The following is a 10,654-nucleotide window of genomic DNA, read 5'->3' as shown; positions in this document are numbered from 1 at the left end:
TGTAAGGTATACAAGGTGTAAGGTATACAAGGTGTAAGGTATACAAGGTGTAAGGTATACAAGGTGTAAGGTATACAAGGTATATGAGTCAATATCAATGGCAATGCCAATGCCAATGTCCTTAATCCCCAATCCCGTCCCTAAATAACCAGTACCTAGTACCTAGTACCCTACCTAGTACCCAATACCTAATACTCAATACAATACTCAATACCCTACTCAATGCAATCAATCCCTTGATCACCGCTCACCATTCAATAAGATATATAATATAGGCACCGAGGTCAAGACTAGGTAGACTGGACTGGGCTGGGCTGGACTGAACTGTGATACCAATACTATCTATGATACTGATATTGATACTCATACTGACCTTGCCTTGCCTATGCCATTACTTGTACTTGCACTTGCACTTGCACTTATACGGTATTTGACCATGACCTATCTTCTCTGGTACGTACTCGCACTTATACTTAGGTATACGGTCTTTGACCATGACCTGTCTGTTCTCATAAATACTCGATTATGGTATTTAACCTCGTGCCTGTCTGTTCTCGTACTTGATTATGGTGTTAAGCCATGACCTGTCTTCTCTGGTACTTGCTTTCACTTATACTCATACGGTGTTACCATGGCCTGTCCATCCTGGTACTTCCTTGCACTCATACGATGTTAACCATGACCTGTCTTCTCTGGAACGTACTGTACCCCAAGACATGACCTACTTCTCTCCCACAGCCACATCTTCAACTCGATCCTCCACCTGTTCAGGATTGGGATTGGGAGTGGCCGACTTCTCCGACTTGGACCCCAATGCCAACTCCAGCTGGGCATCTGCATCCGCATCGGGAAACTGCAAGGCGACGTCGTCGCCGAACTTGGCGTTGATTTCTTCGAGGGTGAGTTTGGCGGTCTATTGACAAGTTAGAATGTCTATAATATGGGATAGTGTTTGGGATATATGGAATTCAATATGGGATACGGGATACGGGATATGGGATATAGACTCACCTCAGGACACACAAAAATCGCCACCGTAGACGCCACTATACACACGGAGATCATGACCCAGTAGTATTTCCAACCAATAGTAGCAAAGGCGGTCGAGGCCGGGCTGGTGTAGGCGATGGCGCAGCTGAAGAAGGAGACGATGCCGATGGTGGTGCCCTCGCTGCGCAGGTGGGTGGGCCAGATCTCCGAGAGGTAGACGTAGCCGACGCAGTCGACGGTGCTGCCGTAGACGAAGATGAAGAGAAAGTAGAAGGCCACGGCGGCGTTGATGCCGGATGTGTTGGTGCTGTTGAGGTAGAACTTTTGCAGGACGGACTCGAAGATGAGGGTCGCGCTGCAGAGGTAGCCTCCGATGACTGGGGTTATATTATGTTAGTTCATGTCAACAAGTGTTGGGTCTTGGGACTTGGCTTGTGGGTAGAGTATTGGGTAGAGTATTGGTCACTCACCCAAAAGCTTGACTCGGCCAAATCGATCCATCAAGGCCGCATTCACAAAACACCCCAGCACGGCACACACGGTCCACACAACCGACAAGCCGAGCTGCAGGGTGATGGTGTAGCCCAGCTGGCCGAATAAGGTCGGGGTCAAGTTGGCGATGACCAGGATCCCGGTAGACTGGCCCAGCACCCAGGTCAGGATCGAGCAGGCGGCGCGGTGGCGCAGGTGCGGCGTGCGCACGATGTGCAGGTACCCGGTGGGCAGGGAGCGCTCGGCCTCGATCTGGGCCTTGATCTGGGCCATCTCGCCGGCGGCGGCGCGGTGGGACGCGTGGTCCGGGTCGTCCTCGTCCTTGCTCTGATGCAGCTGCTGGAGCACCTGCCAGGCCTCGTCGTGTCGGCCGACCTCACACAGCCAGCGCGGCGACTCGGGCAGGATGGCCAGCGAGGCCAGCAGCACCAGACCGAAGAAGGCGAGCAGCACAAACTGCAGCCGCCACTGGTAGGGGTGGTCGACAAAGTGGAAGGCCAGCGCCATCAGCGACGAGAAGATGTACGCGTACACGATCGAGATGGCGTGGTTGCCCACCAGCATGCCGCGGATGTGCGGCGGCGCGATCTCGCTCATGTACACCGGGCAGTTGGTAAGCACAATCCCGGCCCCCAGCCCGCAGATGAAGCGCGCCACGATGAACATGGCCACGTGCACGCTGCCGGCTTGAAGCGCCCCGGACAGGACGGTGAGGAGCGCGGCAGATCCGGTGGCCACGCGCCGGCCGTATCGATTCGAGATTGGGGCTTGGATCACCGCTCCTATTAGGCCACCACCGAGGAAGCTATGGCATGTCAGCATATCAGTATGTCGACGGGGTGGCTTGTCCGGGTGTGAGTGTTGGTGTTGGGCAAGGTATAGATATAGGCATAGATAGAGCGAGGGTGAGGGTGAGGGTTCACATACGCGCCCATGATGCCTCCCACAACGGAATCGGCATTGCCGTCGCTGAGGAACTTCTCCACGAACGACGTCTGCACCAGACTTCCGGCGATGGAGTTGTTGCAGTATCCAAACACAAAGCTGCCCATGCCCGCCACCAAAATGGTCTAAAAATACAAAGTCTCCCGTCAGAGCAGTTCTAGTTCTCCCTGTCTCCATGGTGACAGGAGACGGAGACGGAGGGTTCTGTTCAACCTACCATGATGGTGGTACTGGTCGTTTTGACATGGACGTGAGACTGGTCTCCCCCGACCGTGGCACTTGCCACGCGATGGCTGAAAATCCCCATGGTTGGAAGCACAGGCGACACAGCCTGGGATGGGAAATGATCGAGTCTGTCTTTTCGGAGATGATCAAGGGAAAGTCCGATCCCGTAGACGAAGAGAAAGAGGGAGAAGGAAAAGAAGAGGGAGAGGGAGAGGGAGACGGACGGGATGGATGGATGGATGGATGGATGGGATTTTTGCTACTGGGTGCCCCCAGTTTGGTTATATACCATACTCCATCCTGTACCGCGCCTTAGGACATGAACAGAGTGCACGACCCAGTAGGCCAGGCCAAGCCAGTCCGGGGAAGGGTTAGGGTGCAAGATCAGTATTCCACCCGTCATGAACGTGGCTTTCCCCAGCGACGGGTCGACCATTCATTATTGATCCCAAATGGGATGCAAACCCCCGTGGGACTGGAACCTGGGATGGGGGGGACGGGTGGTCGATGGTCGACCTGGGCAGGCCAGCACCAACCAGCAGCAGCAGCATCAACAGCAGCAGCAGCCACAAGCCTTGTGGATGCGAAATTGCCCCGGATGGGGATGAGGGTTCGTGATAAAGTCGGTGCTCACTGAACTTGGAAGGTTACCGCGTCATCTCCAGAGTAGTCCGTCCGGAGACTGTGCAGGTCGGGAGAATCCTGGCAGATACTGTACTTACTGTACTGTACTAGTTCATGGTAATTAGTCATAGTGCAAGATTGAGTTGAACGGGGAGCTGGGGCCCCACGCCCGGCCTCGACCACTCACAGAGCACCGAGTCAGCGACGAGGCGGTGACAGTGAAAAGACGAGCTGGAGCTGGTTTGACGTGTGTGCGCACTGCGCAGGGCTCAGGGCTGTCTCTGTATCCGTACGATGAAGAGAGAGGACCGAGGACGAGTACCGAGGACGAGTACCGAGGACGAATACGGAGTACGGAATACGGAATACGAGCTCCCCAGGTCTCATCGCTTGCGAGACGAGGCAGCCCCAGACCTCTCCGCAAACCGCGCGCGTGTCTATGTGCGTGTCCCAGTCCTGTGACTGCTACGCACGGTGTAAGGGATACTGGACGGAGGACCCGGATGTACATGTACAGAAGAGGGCGACTGTACTCGTGCTAGATGGGATGGAAGAAGGGACGAGACCTGGTCAGCTGGCCTCGCCCCTCCTTCCTCCTTCCTGGATGGCGTCTTCCGGTCAATTTCCCTCGGCACGCCCCCCGGGGCCCCGGATTGGGCACAGTCAAGGCCGGGTCAGAGGTTTAGCCGCCCGAGGCCCTTGGCCTAAGCTGCCTAAGCCTAAGTAGCCTAAGCCCCGTGGTCTGAACTAGCCGCGAGCCTTCTTGGCCTGTGCTAAGCACAATGCCTGCAATAATGCCTGCAATGCCTGAGCACCATGCCTATAGGAAGACTGTGGCCCCTAAACCCTCGACGCAAATCCAAGGTTACATGAGGCCTCAGCCCCTAAACCCCTATCCCCCTACGCCTCTACACCGCCTAGGCCAGGCCCTAACCCCCAAAGGTCCCTTAGCCTGCGCCCAGAGACCAGGGGTCACCCCGCAATTTCCACCTGCACCCGAGGTGAGCCGTCCGTCAAGTCACATCCCCGTCGTCGCTCACTTGTGGCTTACGGCGGCAAACTCTATGCCCACAATCCAAGACCATCGATCTGCACCTGCATCTGCATCTGTTGACCTGTCCCCCGTATAACACAAACACCAAACATCATCACCGTCATGTCTCAAGCCAGACGTAACAGTCAGGCCACCACCTGGGCTGATGACTATGGGACGGCCGCTGGTGCCGGTGGCGGTGGGAGATCGCTGCTGGCCTGCAGCACGTGTCGAAGGCATGTTTTTTTTCCATTTTTTCCTGTTTCCCTGCTCGCTTTATCTCAAACGAGGCTTACTAATGGCGACGTGAGCACAGGAAGAAGACCAGATGGTAAGCATCGCATTGCATCGCGTCGCGTCGCTCGCACCAGGCTGCGCCCGACGTGCATCCAAGTCCAAGTCCGATCCGAGTCCCTGCTGATTGATGCCCTACCACCGCAGCGACCGCGTCCTTCCCTCGTGTCAGCCATGTACCAAGCTACAGCAACCTTGTGTCTATCCCGCCCGGCGGCTCAAGCCAGGGCCCAAATCCCGTCAGTACCAGTGTTCCGTGTTCTGCTCGGTGGCGCGAGACGGTCTCCCCGCGCCCAGAAACTACAGTACAGTCCTACTGACGCTTGTGTGGCCAGGCACCTCGCCCCATCGCTGGCGGAAATCCTCGCTGGACGAGGCCAAGGGCAAGGAACAGTGGCAAGGCGACCCTGACGCCGCGCTGCACAGCGACGACAATGATAATGATGCCGCCGTGACCGTGTCTGCCTACAGCGACGACGAGGGCACCGGGTCGTTGGACCTGGGCGGCGAGGATTCCGCGTCGTCGGCCTCGCCCGAGGTGGAAATCAACTTCGTCAAGGCGGTCAGCCTGTCATCCCTCATCCATCCCACCCACGAACCATGCTCGCCGCCCATGCCGATGCAAGAAGATGGCGCGTCGTCCGAGTCGCTGCTGAACCTGATCGAGGCCCAGAGTCTGCTGATGGAGGCGTGTCATGTGTTGGGTTTGTCGATCCAGGGGTTTCAACATTTGTGAGTGCCGCCCTGGCCAGCTCCAGATGGGAGTGATGGGGATGTTGATGTTCACGACCCTGGTTCTGGTTCTGCTACTGACTTATACTTACCCTCGACAGAACCGACTCGTACTTTGACAACATGACGGCTTTTTCCCTGTTCCATCGGCCGTCGTTTGCCCAGAAGGTCCAGAACATCAAGGACCCGCTCCACCTACAGGCCTTGTTCGCCGCCATGTTCGCCTACTCGGCCAAGTTCGAGCCCGCGACCCCGGTGGACGGAGATGCTGTAGATGGGGACGGGGACGGGGATGGGGAGGTGCGGCCCGCGACGTCGCCAGCCATGTCTCGGTTTCACCAGCTGGCCCTGGACCTGATCGAACAAGCGCTCAAAGAGATCCCCGACCAAGCGCCGGCGTTGTGCCTGCTGCAGGCGCTGACGGTCATCACCTTCTGCGAGCTGACCAACGGGGTGCGGGCGCGGGCGTGGCGGCTGCTGGGGTCCTGCGTGCGGCTGGCGTACGAGCTGCACATGCACCTGATCGACTACGAGGCACGCAAGGAGGACGTCAAGATCGGGCGCGACCTGGCGCGCTGGACGGCGGACGAGGAACGCCGGCGCTGCTGGTGGGCCATCTGGGAGATGGACAGCTACGCCAGCACCATCCGCCGGTGTCCGACCGCGATCGACTGGTCCATGATCGACACCTACCTCCCCGTGGCCGACGAGCTGTGGTTCAACAACCAGTACCACCCGAGCTGCTTCCTCGAGCCGGAGCCGGGCAACCGCTGGAAGATGCTGGCCAAGCACGGCAACACCAACCCCAACGCCTGGCTGGTTGTGATTAGTTCCATCATGCGCAACGCCCAGGTGCTGCTGCGCGGCAATCTGCAGGGCGTGCTGCTCAACCTGGACCCGCACGACAACTCGGAGCAGCTGCTGCACTACTTCCGCAACTCGTTCCGCCGCAAGACAACCCACGAGGACTCGACCAAGCTGACCACGTTGATGCACGCCCTGCAGAGCGTCATCATCAAACTGCCCGACGAGCTGGTCTACCGCGGCGAGTACCTCGACTTTGGCTCCGACCCGACCGGCCGCGTGGTCGACGTCGAGCGGAAACGTCTGCATGCCGCCAAGTACAGCATCTACCTCACCATCCAGCTGGCCCGCTTCATGATCTACCACCATTATGCCTTTGGCGAGATCGTCTCGGGCACCATCTTCTCCGACAAGCCCAGGGCCAAACCCAAACCCAAACCAGGCCAGTCCAAGTCAGGCGAGCCACACCCGCACCCGCAGCCGTCTCCCTCGGCCTCCGCCTCCGCCACCGCCTCGGCCTCGTCGTCAGATCGAGAACCGTCCGACAACGCCCAGGGCCTGCGCAACTGTCTGCAGGCGGCCGACGACATCTGCGCCCTGACCGAGAGATGTTCGCGAGATCACGTCAAGCACGTCACCCCGTTCCTCGCCAGTACCGTCTGGTTGGCCGCGTCGCTGCAAGTCCTGCGCAAGACCTTTGCCGCCCACAACGAAGACGTGCACGAGGCCAGCGCACGCTGTGAGACCCTGCGCGCCACCTGCAGCCGCTTTTCCATCTTTTGGAACACCCCGCTGGCCCTGTTGGACAATCTGGACTCGCTGGAGGCCCGGCTCTGTCACAAACGCGACTCGTTTCTGGCCACGGCCGCCGCTGCCAACAAGCCTCGCCCGGCTCACGCGAGTACCAGTACCAATCCGGGTACGAGTGCGAGTCAGTTCCGCCGGCCCATGCGGAGGCAGAGTTCCCATACCCATTCCATGGTGGAACGGACCAAACCACCGCACAAGCCGCCGGCCGATGTCGACCTAGGTAGTCCGGTCATGACGATGACCCACGATCAGCAGCAGCAGCAGCAGCAACAACAACAGCAGCAACATCAACACCAACACCAACATCAATATGAACAACAGCAGCACCAAAATCAGCAGCTACACCCACACCAACACCCATATGAACATCAATACCAACCTCAACACCAATATGAACACCAACAACACCAACAACAACACCACCAGCAACAACAGCCTTGGGACCTCCAGAGCCCCGGCACCGGCACCAATGTCGAGACCGAGGCAGTGGCTTCGCTTTCGACTGAAACTGGCCCATTCTCCCTGGAGAGGTCCACCACCAGGTCCACGTCCACGTCCACTTTCAACCCTCAGCTCCGGCCGGGTTCCCCTATGAGCCAGATATCGAAGCACGACGGCGGCAACCACACCAACGTCAACATTTCCAGCCACATCAATTTAGACTATTATCAGCCTCAGCCTCATCCGGGCCATCCCAACCACCTGATGGCCGGCCCGCACGCACCTCACATGGGCACCGAACCGGAGCTGGACAGTGTGTTTTCACAGTATCTTCTGGATGTGTTTTCAGAGCAATTCTAGTTGGGTTTACATGGTGTGTTTTACAGCAATTCTAGTTTTTGGTTGGCGCACCCACACACTAGAGGTTGAAGTTGACTCTGCTCTGAGAGGGAGAGACAGACAGACAGTGCCACTCACTGCTATTGTGAGACAGATACTAAGGAGAAGGAGAGGGAACCAAACGAAACGAAACTAATCAAGTGACAAAAAGGAAAAGGAACAGGAAGGGAGCAAGGAAGAAAGAAAGGGAGGAGGACACCGGACACAGACAGGCCTTTTCTTCTTACAGAACAGAACAGAACAGTACAAACAGGACAGGCGTAGGACTTTTGTAGTATGATGAATGAAAAGTACGAATGGATGAATGATGAATAAGTAGTATGTTGGTGGTATGAGTGAATGAAGCAGTACGAATTGATGAATGGATAAATGAATGAATAATTGAATAAGTGTATGGATCAACGAACAAGAACAAGTTTAATGCGAGACCAACCCGATCGATTGATGAACTCTAGGGAACGGAGTCTCTTCATGTCCATTAGGAATGAATCTCATCGTAATCATTGTCTTGTCTTGTTTCTCTCTCTTCACCTCAAGACAGTCGGCTTCCGCTTCGAGGGAGCAAGTACTGTATGTAGCTATGGAGTAAGGTAGGTACTGTAGCTATAAAGTAAGGTAGGTACTCCCACTCAATCCCTTTATCGCGGAATTGCGATCATGCACCATGCACCATGCACCTGGCAAGCTTGCGCTGTCTAGGACAATTCCTTGATGACGGACGCACAGTCTAAGACAATTTAAACCCCTTACCCGGATCCAACGAGGCCGTAAAATCCCCCTTCTGCGTCTTCATGTCGACCGGGAACGACAAATGCTCATGAATCCAGCGCCACTTGCCATCCTCGGGACTCTTGTGCGCCAGCCCTGTACGTCTGAATGCCGTGTCGAAGGGGACCCCGCCAGCCGTGCCCCACGTATGCTGGATCATGGTCGAGTATGCAAAGGTGGGCGAGACGGCCGTGATCTCCAGGTCCTTGAACTCCATGTAGCCGTCGTTCCAGTAGGGGAAGATGGACTCGAAGTGCTCGTTGAAGTTGCCGCGGATCGTGTTGCCGAACATGTCGTAGCTGAGCATTTCGGGGAAGTCGTAGAACCGCCGGGCCCCGGCCATGCCGTTGTGGTAGTCCGCGCGCGACTCGTGGTTCCAGTAGTGCAGCCAGCCGCGGTAGAGTTGGTCGAGAACTTCTTGTTCGGCCGAGGCGAGTTCGGGGTTGTGGTACTGAGGAGGGGGGGTTAGTTTCTTGTTCAGGTTGGTTGAGGGTCAGGGTCAGGGTCAGGGTCAGAGTCAGGGTCAGAGTCAGGGTCGGGTCAGGTCAGGGACAGGGTTGGCTTGGGGGTTTATTGGTGTTGGTGCTGGTGCTGGTGCTGGTGCTGATGTTGGTGTTGGTGGTGTTGGTGTTGGTGTTGGTATTGGTGTTGGTGTTGGCGTAGACTGGCCTGAGGCTGTGCAAAGCCACCAGGCTATGCAACAGCACGGGTGCTAGAGTAGTCCTTTTGTAGTTGTGATGGTGGTGGTTCTGTTGTTGGTGTTGTCGTCGTCATCGTGGTGATGGTGGTGGTACCAACCCCAAGGGCCACTCGGTTCGGTCCCAACAACACACACACACACACGCACACACACACACAGAGAGAGAGAGAGAAAGAGAGAGACACAAATCAACTCACCTTGCTCTTGGGCATTCGAAGGTAGTCATATTGCTTTTCGATCGTGCCGTACGATTTCTGTCACTTGTCAGCCGTGTCCTGAGATGTAGATAGAGATACGAAGACAGGGGTCGGGGTCGGGGTGGAGGTAGAGGTAGAGGTAGAGATAGATGTAGAGATAGATGTAGATGCAATATCACATCTCATCTCCAGGATCCACGTACGTCGTCCTTGACAAACCCGTTTTGATCCATTTTGACTGGACTTGATTGGTAAGTTACTGATGTAGATGGTTCTCCAAGGACAGCAGCAAAGTCTTTGAGGGAATGGGTTGGCAATCAGGAGGATAACCTGTCAAGTCAGTAGACACAGTCTTAGGATAGAATGGCTAGCAGAGTAGAGTCAGTTCAATGGGTAAAGGTAAAGGGAAAGCGAACTTCAAGACGAAACACAAAGCACAAAGCACGAAATCCAAGGATAAATACTAAATACTAAATACTAATACTGCTGCCAACCGGGTAACGGTGTCTGCTCGATATACGGGGTACTCCTACATACCATCGGGGTCGATGGGGGACACTGTAGGAGCGAGCAACAACACCTCCGCCTTGTCTTCTCCCTCCTCGCTCCTCTCCTCCACAAAAGACCCGATCCCCGATACCCAAACCCCGACCCTCGACCCTGACGCCCCGACCCCTCCCCGGCCTTGACTGTGGTGTAGTACTGCAGTATACAGTACTGGAAGTCCGGAGTACATACGGAGTGCATCCTGTGTATATTGTAGAAGTCCGGAGTACATACATCCAGTGTACATACTACGTTGTACCTACAGTATGTACCCGTACATACTGTCCGGTCCCCCCGCGCCCCCGGACTTTTTCGGCATTGGCCTACTCCAGAACGGCATGTCTTGGCCGGGATCGACCCGGCCTAATGGCGGATCCTGGCTTCATGCAGCATGTGCTGTACCACACTTCAGTGGTATAGATGTATGCGCCCGGAGAGTTTGGAGTCGAAACTGGCCGAAGGGTCGACAGTATGTCCATTGCCCACACTCCAGACACTGGTATGTACGGAGTATGCTTCCACCCCTCCACCCCATCCCACCCCCCGCCCCCATCTGAAAGCTCCAGGTTTAGTTTAAAGCCAGTCCAAGGCTCCAGCCGAGCTCGGAGCCGAGCTTCAAACCCACAGCCCATAGTCCCACTTGGCTTGTGCTAG

General features: G+C 56.2%; 3 protein-coding genes across 3 annotated transcripts; 1 reads left to right on the top strand and 2 right to left on the bottom strand.

Annotated features, from left to right (window-relative positions):
- Positions 1–721: 721 nt before the first annotated feature.
- A1O3_04525 (uncharacterized protein) lies at positions 722–2,534 on the bottom strand (the record flags this gene model as incomplete). Its single annotated transcript, XM_007734654.1, has 4 exons — positions 722–913; positions 1,012–1,367; positions 1,461–2,287; positions 2,410–2,534. The coding sequence occupies 4 exons, from the start codon at positions 2,532–2,534 to the stop codon at positions 722–724; spliced, it is 1,500 nt and encodes a 499-aa protein (XP_007732844.1).
- A 2,243-nt stretch (positions 2,535–4,777) lies between these two features.
- On the top strand, positions 4,778–7,750 carry A1O3_04524 (uncharacterized protein; the record flags this gene model as incomplete). Its single annotated transcript, XM_007734653.1, has 3 exons — positions 4,778–4,842; positions 4,901–5,335; positions 5,437–7,750. 3 exons carry the CDS (start codon positions 4,778–4,780, stop codon positions 7,748–7,750), a joined length of 2,814 nt encoding a protein of 937 aa, XP_007732843.1.
- A 766-nt stretch (positions 7,751–8,516) lies between these two features.
- A1O3_04523 (uncharacterized protein) lies at positions 8,517–9,687 on the bottom strand (the record flags this gene model as incomplete). The annotated part of the gene is made up of 3 exons (XM_007734652.1): positions 8,517–9,008; positions 9,455–9,511; positions 9,658–9,687. 3 exons carry the CDS (start codon positions 9,685–9,687, stop codon positions 8,517–8,519), a joined length of 579 nt encoding a protein of 192 aa, XP_007732842.1.
- Between the last annotated feature and the right edge of the window lie 967 nt (positions 9,688–10,654).

The sequence above is a fragment of the Capronia epimyces genome (assembly GCF_000585565.1).
Source record: "Capronia epimyces CBS 606.96 chromosome Unknown aczIQ-supercont1.3, whole genome shotgun sequence".
NCBI classification, from domain to species: Eukaryota; Fungi; Ascomycota; class Eurotiomycetes; order Chaetothyriales; family Herpotrichiellaceae; genus Capronia; species Capronia epimyces.
Note: the sequence above shows the minus strand (reverse complement) of the source record. Positions and strands in the feature narration are given on the sequence as shown.